Consider the following 16,646-nt stretch of genomic DNA (forward strand, 5'->3'; position numbering starts at 1 on the left):
TACTACCCCAGGCTGACTGTAGGGCTTTGGACTTCGAATATTCTACGCACCCCCCTCTCCCTCCTTCGTAACCGCTATGCCGTATATCAGCATTGACAGGTAACGTCGCAGTGCTACCAAAGAGGCAGGTAGGTAGGTGAGCAGGTAGGTAGGGTATAACAGGCCAGTAGTCAGGATAGCGTGAATGCACTGGGTGTATCTCATTTGTCTTGTTTGTGTCTTTGCGCCCTTGGGATCTGATATGCTGTGCCAAGACACAGTACAGTGCAGTACAGTACTGCACTCTGCAAACATCCCAACGATGGCATTAAGAAAACGGAGAAAGAAGAGGTCAGATTTCCCATAACCTAGGTCGTACCTACCTACTAGTGGGACTAGCATGGCTCAGATGGGATAGCTGTGGGAATCACGCGCAAGTTCGGAGAACGTAGTCACCACCTGGTAGGTACAGAACGTAAGGAGCAAGAAGCCACGGTGTCTGCGCCGAGATCCGGCTAAAGATACATCACCCCCATGCTGACACCACAGCATAAGCATGGATCCTGGGTGGGCGAGTGCGTACAGTGACTACCTAGTACCTAGCACTTCAGAGATAAGGACCGCCCCCACTCAGATACCAGACACTCTCGACACCCGGAACAGCCAGGAAGCCCATGGGGCATGGTAAGGTACTGACTGGGACCGAAGATACACAAACAATGCTACAAGCTTAAGTATGAGTCAACTGAATTACAGGAAAAGCCCCCTAGAGCAGGCCATATAGAATCGAAGAGAAACAATCGGAAGATGAAAACATCTCTTCCAATGACTCGAGTTGAGTTGAAGAATTCCTAACAACTACATTGGTTCCAGCAAAAATATCGCTATTTCCCGCCGACGCTTCAAACAAATTAAATCCCTCCCTCACGAAACCCCACAGACAGGAAAAAAAAAACTTTTTCTTTTCCAGTTCCAGAAACAAGAGGGTAAAAAACAAAAACAAAACAAAAACAGTCCAGTACGGAACCGTAAACGAACAAGCTTGTGGTATCTTCGTCAGAAAAGCCCGGCGCCAAGTTGAGTTGTATGATTGGTAATAAAAAAGGACAAGGCGAAAGAAAAGATAAGATGGATTGATTGGAGGACAAACCCCGAAACCAAGGCAAGACTAATTGATTGATAAGATTATCATCTCATTGCCCCAGTTCCGCTAGTTCTCGCTCCTTGGCGCGTAACATCTCCCGCATTTCTTCCGCTTCTCGCTGCAGTTTCAGCCGCCTCTCCTCACGGAGACCGTCCAGCTCGGAGACGCTAGGCAAGGGTTGCGAAGGGGGGGGAGGGGCCAGAGTAGGAGGGGGAGGAGGTTGGTGGTGATGGAGGTGCTGCTGGCGGCCCATCGCAGCAAGGGATGGATCCAACCGTGTTTCATCGTGATGGTGGTTGTTGGGGTTGAGAAGAGATGAGATAGAGCTTAGGCGTGCGGGAGGGGAGGGGTTCATCGAGGACATGATCGGAGGCAGCTGATTAGATCCATTCTCCAAAGTGGTCGGAATGGAGATCGCTTCTGCAGATGAGGCGGTCTCGGCGAGCGTGCGTTTCTTGGGATTGCTGGGATTAGGCGACAGGGATCGTCGGCCGAATTGCGACACCGGAGAGTGGCTGGGGGCGCTGATGCGTTCTGGCTCCAGCAATCTAGGGGGTGGGGGATGATGCGGCAAGGAGACCGCGCCGGAGCCGAAGCCCGTGAAATCGACTGGCGGCGGCGCAAAGCCATACTGCCTTGGGGCGACCGGTGAAATTCGCTCCGCAGGCATGCTGGCATAGTGCTCCATCGGCTCAGAACTGTAATATCGGTGATGATCGTCGTGAGCATAAGCCAAAGCGGCAGGGGAGGCCTCAGGCGATGCGGAAGAGCCGTTCGATGAGTGTGTTGCGGCGGTCGGCGAATGTTCCCGCAAGGCGGGCACGACGCGCTTTCGTCGTTTAATGATCGTCTTCTTCATTGTGGTGGGGCGATAACAACCGTGCAACTTGAAATACAGTCCTGCAAACAAAACCTGTTAACACTCGAATTACACATCTTTCGAGATAAGGAAAGTATCATACCACATGCGTTACAGATTGGATGGCCATTCTCATCGCGCCGCCAAAGCGGGGTTACCGTGGTTCCACAGTTCTGACACGACACCAGCATGTTTCCCTCACCCGTCGTCGTGGTCTTTCCGGGAGTGTCCAAGGGCTCCTGTAGCGGGGGAGGCTTCTCGCTCTCGACAGTTGGCGCTCGATTCCAGGCATGTACGGGGACGGTGCCTCTCGCCGTTGATTTGTAAACCCGATTATTATAGGCTGGGCACCCATCACACCCCTCCGCACCGCCTGTGCCATTACAGCTACCCCCACCAGGGCATGACCCTTTGGACCCGTGACAGCCGCCCTCGGTATGTGGTGCATGCGTCTCATGTTGGGGAGGGATTGGCAATTGCTGTTGTTGCGGCTGAGGAGGTTGACCAGGCTCAGCGCTCGTCTGTACGCGGTTCCGCTTGGTTGGTCGAGCAACATTCCGAGCCTTCAGGTAGAGCCCACACGCATTGCAAATCATCGCCCCAGTCGGTGATCGTCGCCATAATGGGGTACTCTTGGTTCCGCAATTACTGGGGAAAGGCCGCCAGCGTTAGTAAAACACATGAATAATCGCGCAACAAGGATTTGAAGCTGCACCTACCTGCAGGAATGACCAAATACAGCGGCATCCTTCTGTGACTTCGGCGACTGTTTCTCCAACGGCAGATGACTGGGAGGCACCTCTGAGAGGGACTTGACGGAAGGGAGGGAGCGTTCTGGGTCGTAGGAGGATTGAGGAACGGGTCCTTCCGGTCTCCTCGATGCGTCGTCGTCACGAGTACGATCGGCAAGATGTTCACGACCAGCTTGGGCAGATGAAACCAACTGTTGCGCTGCGTCCAGGTCCTCGGCTGACGGATGCCGCGTAACCATGTCGGGAGTTCGAGGAAGCGAACGCACCGACTCCATTTGCGAGATTGACGCTAACATGATCGGTATATGGTGAAGCTATTCCCTCGCGCCTCCGGTCTCCCAGCAACACGCACCTGAGATCGTATCAAGAGGCCGCGGTCAGTCACTTGAGGAGGATCGGTATCTAGATGTAGAGCAAGGGCTTGTCGTAACGTATGTCGCACCACAGTCGGGGAGAAAAACGTATTGTACCACCAGGCCAAAAGTCGGTCAAGATGACAGTGCAGAAGAAAAAGAAAAGAAAGGTCAGAAAAGGCCGGCCGGCTGGAAATGTCAGCCAGCTGGGGACTGGATCCGGGAAAGTCGAAGGAGACGAAGATCCTTGATAACAGGAGCAAGAATGCTGCAAGAGAAGAAAGGGCGAAGGATCAGACGTCGATGCACGACAGGATCAGCAAGCAGTGAACAGATGGAGATCCTGAGAGCAACAGATGAGCCACGAAAAGTCCTACGGTTGGTCTTATCCGAGGACGACGGAAGTAGTCAGAGTGGCGATGTAGCCGTGGCGTCGGATGATGTGTGGCTCGGGGCGTATATTCTGGAAGGGAACAACGGGTAAGAAGGAGTCACGAGGTTTGATGTTGAAGGAGTGAAGTTTGAAACCCAGGTGTAGAGAGGGGATGAAAGAGACGATTAGGCAGATGGGAATGGAGAAGGCTGAAGGAAAGGGTCCAAGAAGATGGGAGGGATAGATCGATCGTTTAGGGGATAACGCGGAGGGCAGAGGTAAAGATCGGCAGGTGAAGGGCGATCAATACAAGGCGATGGAATGTCGGATCAGATATGATGGAGGGAGGGAGGGGAGGGAGACTAGAGAGGCAGGGAAGAGTAGAGTCAAAGGAAGGGGGAAGAGTGAGGGTAGGAAAGAGTTCCAAGGGAAAGGGGAAGAAGAATCAGGGGAGATATGATTTGATCCGAGGGGCCAGATTGATAAACAGAAGAAGTGAAAGAGAAGGGGAAAGAAAAAGTGGGTATGAGGTGGAAGAAGGTTGAAGTTGTTTGGGGCTGATGGCTTGATGGCGGATGGCTGATGATGCTGATGATGATGATGATGCTAACTAATGATGATGACCGGAGACTGATAACCCCCGGCAGAGCGAGAGAGCGAGGGAGGGAGAGAGGGGCCAGACTGCTCGGGGAAACGATTACCATGTTACTTACCAGGATGGAAATTTTTCTTTTTGTTCTGCTTCTGACTCTTTTTTCGGTTCTTTTCTTTTGGCCTTCTGCTTTTTCTTTGTTTTGGAAGTAAGGTATTTTGTTCCGAAATGCTGTGTAATTTGCTTTGCTCGTTTGGGGATATCGGAACGCGGTGTCAAGAGCTGGCTGGCTGTCACTCACACCCAGCAGAGTGGTCTTATCACAACTAGTCGCCGCCCTTTCGTTATCGATCTCCCAGGGGGATCTACGACGGGGGGTGGGAGTTCCCTTTCTGTACTAGAGTGTGTCGAACGATAAAAGTCCAGTCCTGTTCTTCTGGGAAAGTAGTTTTTGCTTTTGGGAGAACACCCTGCAGAGACGAAAGAACAGTGGGTAAACCCGACAGGATGGAAAAAGAAATCAGATGGTCAGCACCACCGTGGCATTTGGACTGATCAGAAAATGTGGGTGACTTTTTTGGTTTGTGCATGGATTGGCAATAGGGAAGTTTGCTCCCTTCTGACATTTTTTTTTACCCTGATGGCCGTTTTGTTTTCCATTCCGGCCAATTCATCTCGCAAGCTTGTCCCCAGATCGAATCATTCGGCTCCACCTACCCAAACGCGGCTTAGTGCGCTGGGCCGGCGGGGCTGCTGCCTTCCTCTTCGGTCGCTAGCGCCGAGATTGTGGAATAAGCCTTATTCCACGAGTGGCGATTGGCCTTTGCCGCATTTCCTCCTCAAGTCAGCCAGATTCTTCGCGCCCTCATTGGCTCTGCCGGAGATTCCATTTCGGTCTTCCGAGCTTCTAGTATCATGCTGGTCGTCGCGCTATTCTACTCACTCGGCAGTGGGTGAGTTTTTTCATTTTGAGCCTAGGCCGAAAAACGAAACTTATGTATCAAACCAATGGGGAAACCAGGAATAAACCAAAGAAACAGAGAAAATCGCAGAAAATGAGACGGACATATACGTAATTCACTCGTCTGCCGCTTAGACATCCGGACTAGTGAGAACTAGGTTGGCTGCATAAGAGTCCGGACTAGCAACACTCCCGACGTTTCTCCTTAAGAACCGACCGGAATTGTCGTTATCTCACCCGAGGCGACGGGGCTGAACCGATGAATGGTTGAATGATTGGATCTATCCTTTAGTCGTCAGTTTACAGGTAGACTAGACCAAGCTACGTACGGACCTTTTGGATGGCCTCTAGACTGACATATTCCGATTTGCCCGGACGGAGAGATAATCAATCCCGTTCCAGCCCAGGCGGGTTGCGATCATTGATGTTTACTGGTATTATTACTTAGATCAATCAGTCCAGGGAAACACCATGCCTCCTACTCTGATAATCTTGCTTTTGTTTTTCTTGGATTCCTTTCCCAGCCGATCGGGATTGTGATAGGTACCTGCTATGAAATCAACATTTGCTCATCATGCCTAGTCTACATAGATGCTTCAAGCGTCGATAGTAGGTGCTAGGTCTAGCTTCCCGCCTGTTTCAATCTACTCCGTATTCCGTACTATCTTCCGAATTAGGTACATCTGCACCTGCTGATCTAGGCAACTGATTATCTTGTCCACGGTCCACGGTCAGATAACTACGTAGATAGCTTCTACCGGTACTCAGTAGACGGACTCGTCCGAGATCAGACACCAAAAGAAGAAAAATCCTTAGATCTATTCCAATCCAGACAGATTGACATTTAATTGTTTGTTAGTCGATCCGCCGGTCCCTGGCGTGATTGGAGACTTTTTTTCCCTTTTTGTCAGAAAATGAAACAGAACCGAAGGGGGGAAGGGGGGGAGGGTTGGGGAAAAAGCAACCCGCACATTCTGTATGACCTGGCGTGATTGATATCATGATGCGATATGATATGATCTGATCTCTGATGATCTGATACGGTTACATTACCAAAACAGATCCTAACCCTGGTTTGTTCGGTCCCTTTTTTTTTTTTTTTTTTTTGCTTTACGGAACTCCTTCACGAAACAATCACCTGCCAGGCAGGCAGCGTTGACGCTACCTAAAATTAGGTTACGGTGTACGTAGTTTACTAGTTAGTGGTTCCCAACCCATTCATCTTGTATATTATTAATCTAGACTCTCTCGGCTTTTAGTTCTTCGCTCTCGGACCATAATTGCCGTCCTTACCCATTTTCGAGCAGGGGTTGCAGGCTTGCAGCTGAATGTACTCCGTAGTATGTACTGTAAGTCTGCAACCACTGGAGAAGGGGGCAAAGGGAGAGCGACAGAGAGCGTGGCAGCAGGGAAAAGTTGCCACCCAGCAGCCAGCGTGCGTGCCAAAAATACGTACGTACGTTCTGTACTATGCTCACTCAGCCTTCCACCTTCCTTCCCCTCTTCCCTCCCTTTTCGCCTTGCCTCGGTTCCCGGGGATAAGAACGGACTTTTGCCCCCCTAAAATAATATCCCGAGTTTCATGGGTTTCGGACATGGAAGTAAACTATGGAGCGATGAACCAGACAGACAGACAGTCGGAAGATCCGGCCAAGCTTGGGTCATATCATTACTGACCAGCTATCTGGTCATTCGGCGACAATGGATCGCTGTCCGCTTAGACTACTTCACATCGGCTGTCAGCCATCGCCCAATATCTGCCTTGGCTATGTGGGGGAGGCGTAACGATCACAGCCTTTCGAAAGCGATAGGCTGGGGGAAGGGATAGCTGGAAGTGGTTAATCAACTCGCCTGCCTGCACCCCAAATCTCGCCATGTCAGGGTAAAGAGAGGAACAGTCAAAATTACGTAGGCGCCCAGCCATGTGGTGCTGCCTCAGCAGGGTGTCTTGTCTACAAGGCTGGTTACAAAAACGCAAGGCGTATCTGAATCTGGGACGAAGGCAGCAGCAATCAATTAAGGTTTCTTCGTAAGCGATATCCGATCCAGTACTTCAGCTCAATGCGACGATCCATGTCCATACGAGTACAGATAGTACTTCGGTGGTCTGGAAGGTACTGGACTCATTTGTTTGAGAACTTGTCGAGAGTTTTGATGGGCGTTGGATTGCTTTCTACTAAGTCAGTCAGGGTAAAAGGCGGAGTGATCGGTTGAAATCGAGCCGTCAATCACCATGCAGCCAGCGCCCGATCATTCCCGGTTCTAGGCAGAAAAGATAGGTCGAGCCCATCAAGGCAGCAGGGTAGCAACAGGGGTAGATCATGGGCTGTTTCGCCGCAGTATTTTGCAAACGCAGGACATGTTACGGTTGATGTGTAACAATGTTCGGATACGTGGTCTGTGAAAGGGGCCGTGAGATTGATTATCACAATCGATCTGCCAGACCGACTTTCTGCCTCCGTATGTAAGATGATCAGCTCAGCTAATCCCCGGACAAAAGTACCCTTGCCAATGGACAACTCATTGTGATCGGCATGGTATTCTAGAACACTGAGTGCGAGGCCTATTGGCCAAAGAAAGGGATTCGATATAGGTTAGTAATGCACACCTATGAGCATGTCTTTTATGCGCTCCTGGCGATATGAGTCACATCCACGACTTCTGGGGCATGTCCAGCTTACTCGAAAAGCACATGGCCTATGACGGACCTGGTTTGCTGCGGACAATACTTACAGTACCTTCCAAGCTAGCTTCATCGTTCCCCGGCGACAAGGTCCGGAATATGAGCAACAAGTTCGGCGGAGTCCGGAGATCCGGATATCAAATCCAATGAGTACTTCTATCGAAAGATTTTGACTGCATCAGACGATCCGGCCGACCATGGCTGGCTACAGCAAACATCCGGGGTAGGCGCAATAACCCCTCATCTCGAGAGGCGGAAAATCAGCTCAAATGGTGTCTCGGATATACCGGGGTCCTTGTCCGAATAGGACTCGTGAGTCTTTCTAGGGAGAGATGCCATCATCACATGGGGGGACCTGGAACCAAGAAAGCAAACAATCCGTGATAGTTATAGCCGGTTATAGTGCCAGCGCTCAGACCTCGACCAAGAACCGTCTAAAGAGCTGGTTCATTTACATGAAGTTGCAAGGCTAATGGTATTGACAGCCAGAACAAGAAACCGAATGAAAAAGAGAAAGAAAGAAAAAGTCCTCTCCATGCTGGTATAAATCACCGAACCCCAAACCTAAAAAAGATACCCAGGTACAGTACAGTACACACATATCTGACACCCACTGAGGGCTGGGAAAAAAATACCATATATCTAGAGTTATTGGCACAGTGTGGCTTTGGTCCATAAAACCGCTGCGCTCACTGCGCCTATTCCACTCACCCCCAACTTCCGCAACCGTTCGCATACCCATATTCAATTCGTCGCAACTCATTCGATCATCAAGCATTCAAATAAGAGGGATAAAGATAGATTTATCGCTTTACCGCCGGCCGTACACGGTCATACTCCGAACAGGCTGGACTGACATGGCCCCGACGCTTGCCCGTTCGTGGTGACAAGGGCAGCGGCTGCGGATTTGAGTAGCACCAACCTTTGTCCGAGCACGTGTGCAGAGATCACACGAGGCCACACCGCCCGACTGTTCCCGCAATGCGCGCACCATGCTTAGACCTGCTCAGCGCCCCAACCCTGGTCGGTCTCGCGCATGTTGGACGGAGGCTCGATGGAGGGAATGAACTCCAGGGCAATATATCCCAGACCGATGAAGCCGACGATGGAGCCCGCAATATAGCGCAGGATGTTGTCGTGCAACATGATCGACCCGACGAAGATGTAGACTGATTCCGGATGTTAGCGCAAACACATACAAAGATTCTATCTCCAACGCAGCGCAAACTTACAGCCACCACGTCCCAGGAAGGAGAAAAGGAAGGACGCGTAGCGGTAGACGTAGTCGGGGACGTTCGGCAGGAATTCCAATCCACCAACGACTGGGCATCGCGGTTAGTCTCGCCCTATTGCATGGTGGTGATGGTGTGAAACTTACGAAGACCAAAGATAATCACATAGACGCCGACAATGATGGAGCTCATGGACGCAGGGAAGAACTGGGAAATACCACCCAGGACCATGAGCACACCAACGACGATGTTGACGATTCGGCTGGGTGTAAGAGTCTCGTTAGCTGCTGTGCTTGCGGTGATGACGATGATGGAGTCTGGAAACGGGTCCGACGTACAAGATGTTGGAGAGATCCATTTTCGCGATTAGGTCGACGCAACTGCGTATATACTCGATGGTGGTGAAGCTTTCGTTCTAGTGGCAGAAGCAGCCGAGTAAGATCGGGAAGAGGGAAGAGTGTCTATTGAGCAATCACTTTAGTTGGAATTCAACGCTCAGGTGAACCTGGCCGCGGCGGAGACGAGCCGTTGTCGCCTATCAGTCATACCTGAGTGGCTAGATGAAAGATAGTCGACTCAGTGAGCTTGACTCCAACCCGCAGCCAGCAGTATCAAGAAAAACCCAGACTCACCTTTGGAGCTAAGAGTCCTGAGCAGGCAGCAGCAAGGAAATGAAGGAGACGGAGAGTGCGGAAGGGAGATCGGAGAGATGGTTGAGGCTTAAGCTCTTTCGAGTTGTCGCGCTGTCGCAAGCTGCGGGTCCGCCAAGGCCAACCTTACCCATGACTCAGCAATCGCCGGATCTGATCGCATCCACGCGAGATTGCAACCAGGCTATGTTTGGTTGTCAGAAATCAGTTACCAGCTATTTTCATATGTGAATGGTGGCTCATGTTGGCAAGAATATCATTTTTTTTAATGAGGCTTGCATGCACATCTGCTTGTCACTACTCAATGCCTAAAAGACTCCCACTATCATGGGTTCAAGACAGTCGGGCGTCGCTACAGCCGTCGACGTCATACCTCACGCTAGGTTGCCATGATATCCGCTTTGTGAGATGATAGGGCGTTTTCAGATCCCATGCGATAAATATCTGATAATTGAACAATGTCCGCACGCGCTGTACAACGCTGAAGTCACAATATCTGTGATACATGACAGACCCGAGTTTCTAATACTCCTGCAAAGCTCAAAGCATGTCAAGCCATACTCCTCGCCCAGTGGACGCGTGCACAAATCGTGCAAGCACAGCACAGTACAGTACAGTAGATCTTCACAACGCCATGAGATCACCCTGCTTCCTCTCAAGCCTGACAGCAGACAGTCCGTTAGCCAGACGGCTCATACTCACACAGTCGCGCCCCAGCTCCGCATAGATCGCCTCCAAGTCCGTGCCCAGTCCGACCTTATCAGCCGTCTCCAGACTGCGCCCGTCCAGGAACGGGGCCATCGAGGGCCAGACGCTCTGGACATTGTTGAGGAAGAGATCCGCCCCTAGATCCCCGAGACCCTTGATCTCCTTGATGAGCTGCCGGGTCTTCTTCCGGTCATTGTTCGCTTTCTTCAATAGGTTGTTGAGATCACCCTCTAATGTGCCTTTAGCTTAGCTCAGGCCAAAATCATCACCCAGATGCGACTCAAGGAGCGCAAAACATACCATACTTATCATTGATCAACTCCACCATTTCCCCCAAATTCGTCGCCCCTTGCTCTCGATACCGATTGTAGCCACCGTCCTTCAGGGCCATCGCCCGCTCCTCCCAACTACTTTCGCTCAGCTTGCGGATATCATGGAACCCAACCTCAATGAGATGGTTGACTGCGCGCTGCGAAAGGTCATGGGAGATCGGACGCGACTTGAGCATCGCATCGATGACCATCGCGAGCAGCGTCTCTGGTGAGCCATGCAGGGTTCCTTCCGCAATTGTTGTCCCGTAGAGCGGGAGGCGCCCGTAGTCTTGGACCGCTTTTTGCAGCTTCGGCTTGCTGATCGTTGTAGGGCTTTGTGGTTCTTCGGGAGTGGGCTCTTCTGATTTATCCTCTTCTTGATCAATATCCTTCTCCTCTCCCCCCCCCTCCTCTTCTTCTTCTTGTTCATCACCTCCATCATCCTGCTCCAAAGCACCATCCTCATCCTCCTCATCATCAATACTCTCAACCTGCCCATCATACCCATCATCCTCCTCTTCAGCCACATCTTGAATTACCTGCTCCTCAGCATCATCCCCAGTCCCCGCATCTTTCTTGACAACCTTGCTAGGCGGCTGGTCCCGCTCCCGCTCGGCTCCAGCGCTAGCCTGTCCAGTGCCCAACTCATCACCGAGATCCCTCTGATCGAGTTTGCGCTTCGGGGGGATAGTGGGCGTGCCGTCCTCGGTTTCGGGATAGTCCTCCACCTGCGGGGATTTGTACTTCATTTCGGCGGCTTAAACCCTAGATATTCAGTGAGCGGTAACAATAAAAAGACAATTTCGTTTACTTATAAGTAGGAGAGGAAGGTGCGTGATAGCCCAACAATGCTAAGTATGCAAATTGTTCTGGTCCAAAGCATTCGTCTATGCGAGTGAGTCTGGGGAAACCGGGACTGATTGTGCTCGTATGATTTCTCCGCGGACGATGATGGCGTCATCATGAAATAAGAACTTCCCCCGGTTCAACCCACCTCCGCCCCCGCCGCGGGTCTATTCGCTATCAGATGTTGTTCCGGGGCAAAAGCGGGAGCTTGGCACATTCGTGAATACGATCTATGGTCTTTCACTACGAGATCCATTGATTTTGAAGAATAGACAGATGCTTTTATGTTGGATCTACGTGCAAACATGCAAGTATATACGAGCAGAAAGCCCATCGCAAGTACTCGCATAAGTAAGCTAAAGCTTGGCGCGGCCGGACAAAGAGCTCTGCACCAAGCGGACGGCCTCCTCCGCGCAGCCGAACGAGGCCTGGTACCCGAACCCGCCATGACCGTAGTTGTGGACGACGGCGACGCCGTCGATGCGATCGGCGGCGACGCGGGGCCCGCCCTCGCGGAGGGGCCGCAGGCCGACGCCGTGGCGGATGACGTCCAGGCCCTCGATGCCCTGGCCGTCGCGCACCAGGGCGGGGCACAGCGCGACGGCGCGCTTCATGATGCGCACGGCCAGGTTGGGGTCCGGCAGGGGGTCCCACTGGTGCTTCTGGTAGGAGCCGCCGATGACGGTGCCGCCGCCGGCGGCGCGCGTCATCACGTAGACGACCTCGTCCTCGCCGTCGTCGGAGCCCGAGATCGACACCATCTGGCCCGGGTCGTTGCGCACCACGACGATCTGCCCGCGCGCCGGGTACAGCTTGGCGTCCTGGACGCCGCCGAGCGTGCGGGACGCGAGCCCCGTGCAGTTCACGACCACGTCGGGCTTGTGGCCCGTGTGGTGGTGGGGAGTGCTAGCGGCGTCGCTGATGTGCTTGAGGACGCCGCGCTTGAAGACGACCCCGTTGCGGCGGCATTGGCCCACTAGCCAGGGGAGGTAGATTGCCGTGTTGATGCAGACGGAGGTGAATTGGGAGGCATTGTCGATGCCCGGGGCTAGCTGGTCGGCGGGGATCTCTTGGAACTGGTCCGGGTTCGTTAGCCTGGTTGTCTGGCGGGGATCGGGGCGGGTTTAAGGGTACACACGTCCGGCACAACATCCTTATACCAGGGGTTCTTTTGCACCAGCTCGGAGAACCAGTCCCCGGTTGCGGATCCTTGGTCTTTGGTGCGGTTGTAGACGATTGTTTCTGAAGGCGAGTTAACTCCAATGGCAGGATGGGGAGGGGGGGATAAGTGATGTTCATACCTTGGAAATGAAGTCCTGCCTCGGGATGCTTCTCGGTCAGCTCCTTCAATACTGGCCAGGTGTTGCGCTCCCATCTCTCATGGTCACTTCCACGCTTGCCCACACTGCCATATGTTCAGTCAGTACGCTGGACTCCATTGTCATCATTATTCTTTGCGAAGGAACGTACGGGAGATAATTGGCCCCAGCCCACGGGGAGGCATATTCTATATCATAGTCGCCAGGCATATGCTTCGCGAGGACGGTGATACTATTCGAGGGGTCCTTCGAAAGAAGATACGCAGTGGTCAATCCAGACACACCGGCTCTGAAACCAGAGATCAGTATGAGCTCCGCAGACAACAGGCGGGGTCAAGCATACCCCAGAACCACGATCTTGTTTGTCGCCATTGAAACTGCTACTGTTTGGGGGGTGAGTCTATCGAGTCAATAGAAGGCGTATCCCCAGGGAGGAATACGAGAGTAGGCTGGTAAATAGGTGGTTATTTAAGTTAGTTGCTGTGAGTCAGTTAACCAAGGAATGATAACTAACGCTTCCCCTGCACAAACAGAGCTTATCGCATGCGGGCAATTGGGATGCGGTCCGGATTGATAAGAGAGAGCCACCCCCGCTCAGCCCGGGACTAACTGGGTAGAGTAAGACTGAGGGGGCTTCCCGCCAAGCCGGAATGCGACAACCCCGTCCTCAGGCATCAAGACTGGATAGGATAGGATAAGATGCCTCGATGGGATCTATAGGCGGCACGCACTCAATCGCGTTGACGTCATATCTCGAGAAAGATTGCAGAACTCGAGCACAGTCTTTCTCCTGCCAATCATTTTAAGATAGGATGTGACTACTCGATCAAAGGCTCAAAGCACAGGCAGGGTCCATTCAAAATGGCCCCGTGCTCCACTAGATCAATTGGCAGTACTACCATTGGAGTCCGATCACGGACCGAGTGGACAGCCGTCTTCGCCGAAAAGCAATGAAGTCAATCTGGTCAGCGAAGCAGCGTGATACCTACTGCCATCGATCTGGCAACCATACGCCCAGGAACGGAGCCATTGACTCGCTGACAGCTCACATCCATGTTGTGCAGTTATGTCCGTGTTCTGCAGCCTTGCTACTACAGACATCCAAGTCCTTGCCAATAGACCGTCCGACAGGTCACTTCATGCACCAACAATGCAGAAGGATCCAATAGCGGAGTCGCGTCGGGGGGGGGCGATCGCGGTTTAACCGTTTTATGTGAATTGGGCGGTGTGTTTTGAGTGCTTGACTGCCTAAGTGCTTTCTCCAAGATTCCCCTCCTAGATCAAGGGCAGTCAGTGCACTCTCAATTCATCACGCTTATTCGGTTGTGGGATCGGATTTGAGGATGAATGAAGCGCACAATCCATGGACGAACGTGGTAAGTTACAGTAAGGAACGCGTCCTCATTTGACGGACTCGGAGAGTGTTGTGGGGAGGGGACTGTGTGTAAGGATTGATTACCGATCTGCAGAGCCCGTTACCGATAGGGTCTTTCAGGCCTCTGGGCATTGAAAGTGGGCAGACAGTCTGAATGAGGTGGCTTCCCCTCATTGAAGAGAGGTGAATATGTTCTCAACCGGAAGCTTGGAACAATAGCAGGGCTCTGACCGATTCAATGTTGGGCTGGAGTGACCGCTCCCCGCGGATGCGCAAAAAGACTCGATTGAAGGAGAGTACGGAGTACTACTTGGTAGGTACTATAGGTTGGTAACCACCTAGTAATAGCTCTGTATACCTTTCGTCATCGACTACTACCGCCTCAGTTAATGACCCAATCATGAGCTGATTATTAGCTCACCGCCTGTGATCCCGGAGCGTAATAAAAAAAACCCTTGGTAAGAGGGATGTACGTACGAGCATAACAGACGCCTCCTCCGCAGTTCGCCGTCCGAAAAGAAAAGTCTCGCGTGTACTCCCGTAGATCGTGTGTTGCTTTTCTTCCTCCCGCCTTTTCTTCCTTCCCATTTACCATTCTCTACTTTATTCCTTGCCTGAATAACACTTTCTTCCCTTTCTCCCCCCCCCCTCCCCCTCTCCCTCCTCATTTATATCAATAGTGACTATTTTTCTCCTCCCTCTCCCCCTCCCCACATTCTTCATCTCTTATTTTCTCTCTCTCTGCTCGACGAACCTCTCTGTATCTTGTTGTTCGTTCCCCAAATGAGTGCATCTCGTCGAGCAGACACTATAACCAACTATGGCGGACGTTCCGAACGGTGGCAGAATTGTGCCCATAGTCGCGGCCCCCCGTCAGCATTATTCCAGTACTCCCGCCGTTGAGTCGGTGGGCGATCAACCTCAACCACAACCAAGGCCCTCCAAATCCTCTAGAAGTACGCGCCAAAAGGCCGCCGAGGCCGAATGCTTGGAGATTCCGTGTCTCAACGAGCTAGGGCTCTATGCGCTCCCGACCGAGGGCGACGGTACGTTGCTCTTTGCCCGCCATTGGCCAGCTAGCTTGTCCCTTGGCGCTCCTACTCTAGTGTGCCCTGTTTTCTGACCGTCAATTGTAGGCAATTGCCTGTACTATGCCCTTTCCGATCAATTGTACGGCGACTTCCTCCACGCTGACCAAATCCGTGTTCGTCTCGCGGATCACATCTTGGCCAACAAGGATTACTTCATGAGCTTCATAGCTGCGGCTGGCGGAGAACGCAGGGCACCACGCCGCGCAGCAGCCAACGCAGCCAGGCAAACCTATTGCTCCTCGTCATCAGCCAGTCCCGCGCCCCTCTCGGCCCGGGATAAGGAGCGTAGCTTCGACACTAGAGTGGCTGAATCGCGAAAGAAAGGCGTCTGGGGCGGCGCTGAAGAGATCCAGGCATTCTGCCAATCTTTCAAGAGGGATGTGGACGTCTACACGATGTATGGAATCCAGAACTTCCGTGATGTTCACGCGCCCGTCGATGAACACCGAGAGAAAGTGCACATCGCATTTCACGTAAGTAACACAAACACTATGGCGTAGGTGACGTTCTAACCCTCCGCGTAGGATTTTCATCATTATTCGTCGGTCCGACATACGAGCGGGCCGCATACTGGACCACCTTCTATAGCACCCATTGACAAGGAGCGTCAAGAGGAAGCTTCTTCCGCTAGCTCGACTGTCGTGGACGTGGCCACCCCGTGGAAAATCTCGGCCATCCAGGAGGGTCTCGGGGGCAAATACGACCGCGAGACCATTGTAGGCATGCTGCAACAGTGCCGTGGTAACATCGACCGGGCTTTTATCAACCTGATCGGTGAAGACGCCAACTGTAGCGAAGCAGATGCGCCCACCTCGAAGGCTATCATGAAGTCGCGCCTGCAACCGTCCTCGCGATCTTCATCTCCATTCAGTACGGGCAGCAAACGCTCCGCGGATGAAAGCGAAGCTGAAGAGAACCCCCGGCCGGCCGTTCGGCGCACGCGGGTTCGGGAGAATAAACGACGCATTCTTCCCGATGTGACCGTCGGAATTGCCTTCAGAGATGATCAGAACGATCTTGTTTCTCTGCGACTGCGGGTTAGTCCTGACACAGTTGCACCCAAGAAGCAGTCCACCGGCAGCACGACCCCCGAGCAAACCGAAACTAGTTCCTCCTCGGAGCCAGCCAGCGACGGCATCGATGCTTCGAAGAAGGACCCCAAGCTCAAGATTAAGATCCGAACGGCAGCTTCCGCTCCTACAAAAACCGCTAGTCGACAGCCGACTGAACCTAGTGAAGAGCCCAAGGCCACGCTGCGACGAAGCATACGACTGTCAAAAAGTCGCAACCCCCCCAGGGCCGGTTAAGATCAACCATATGCACCTCATACCATTTGCCAAACCCTATTCAAAATTAGCAGAGTGTTACCACTCACGCATACGAAGCTAACGACCACCATTTACTTTCTCGATACATGG

General features: G+C 52.4%; 6 protein-coding genes across 6 annotated transcripts; 1 reads left to right on the top strand and 5 right to left on the bottom strand.

Annotated features, from left to right (window-relative positions):
- Positions 1-942: 942 nt before the first annotated feature.
- Positions 943-3,191, bottom strand: sreA (siderophore transcription factor SreA). The gene is made up of 3 exons (XM_040939960.1): positions 2,702-3,191; positions 2,086-2,630; positions 943-2,023 (listed from the first exon to the last, which is right to left on the bottom strand). The coding sequence occupies exons 1-3, from the start codon at positions 3,028-3,030 to the stop codon at positions 1,173-1,175; spliced, it is 1,725 nt and encodes a 574-aa protein (XP_040803933.1). The 5' UTR covers positions 3,031-3,191; the 3' UTR covers positions 943-1,172.
- Positions 3,192-3,709: 518 nt separating this feature from the next.
- On the bottom strand, positions 3,710-4,291 carry BO72DRAFT_24514 (uncharacterized protein). The gene has a single exon (XM_040939965.1). The coding sequence runs from the start codon at positions 4,162-4,164 to the stop codon at positions 3,847-3,849; it is 318 nt and encodes a 105-aa protein (XP_040803934.1). The 5' UTR covers positions 4,165-4,291; the 3' UTR covers positions 3,710-3,846.
- Positions 4,292-8,575: 4,284 nt separating this feature from the next.
- On the bottom strand, positions 8,576-9,556 carry BO72DRAFT_24538 (TVP15 family protein). Its single transcript, XM_040939967.1, has 3 exons — positions 9,075-9,556; positions 8,929-9,018; positions 8,576-8,865 (listed from the first exon to the last, which is right to left on the bottom strand). The coding sequence occupies exons 1-3, from the start codon at positions 9,157-9,159 to the stop codon at positions 8,693-8,695; spliced, it is 348 nt and encodes a 115-aa protein (XP_040803935.1). The 5' UTR covers positions 9,160-9,556; the 3' UTR covers positions 8,576-8,692.
- A 482-nt stretch (positions 9,557-10,038) lies between these two features.
- Positions 10,039-11,508, bottom strand: BO72DRAFT_445747 (uncharacterized protein). The gene is made up of 2 exons (XM_040944128.1): positions 10,587-11,508; positions 10,039-10,516 (listed from the first exon to the last, which is right to left on the bottom strand). The coding sequence occupies exons 1-2, from the start codon at positions 11,344-11,346 to the stop codon at positions 10,203-10,205; spliced, it is 1,074 nt and encodes a 357-aa protein (XP_040803936.1). The 5' UTR covers positions 11,347-11,508; the 3' UTR covers positions 10,039-10,202.
- Positions 11,509-11,799: 291 nt separating this feature from the next.
- Positions 11,800-13,287, bottom strand: BO72DRAFT_525616 (FAD-dependent oxidoreductase; the record flags this gene model as incomplete). Its single annotated transcript, XM_040949971.1, has 5 exons — positions 13,106-13,287; positions 12,914-13,051; positions 12,745-12,848; positions 12,582-12,685; positions 11,800-12,519 (listed from the first exon to the last, which is right to left on the bottom strand). The coding sequence occupies exons 1-5, from the start codon at positions 13,132-13,134 to the stop codon at positions 11,800-11,802; spliced, it is 1,095 nt and encodes a 364-aa protein (XP_040803937.1). The 5' UTR covers positions 13,135-13,287.
- A 1,670-nt stretch (positions 13,288-14,957) lies between these two features.
- On the top strand, positions 14,958-16,535 carry BO72DRAFT_372552 (OTU domain-containing protein; the record flags this gene model as incomplete). Its single annotated transcript, XM_040941048.1, has 3 exons — positions 14,958-15,183; positions 15,274-15,701; positions 15,753-16,535. The coding sequence occupies 3 exons, from the start codon at positions 14,958-14,960 to the stop codon at positions 16,533-16,535; spliced, it is 1,437 nt and encodes a 478-aa protein (XP_040803938.1).
- Positions 16,536-16,646: the final 111 nt, after the last annotated feature.

This window comes from Aspergillus fijiensis (genome assembly GCF_003184825.1).
Source record: "Aspergillus fijiensis CBS 313.89 unplaced genomic scaffold BO72scaffold_11, whole genome shotgun sequence".
Taxonomy (NCBI): Eukaryota; Fungi; Ascomycota; class Eurotiomycetes; order Eurotiales; family Aspergillaceae; genus Aspergillus; species Aspergillus fijiensis.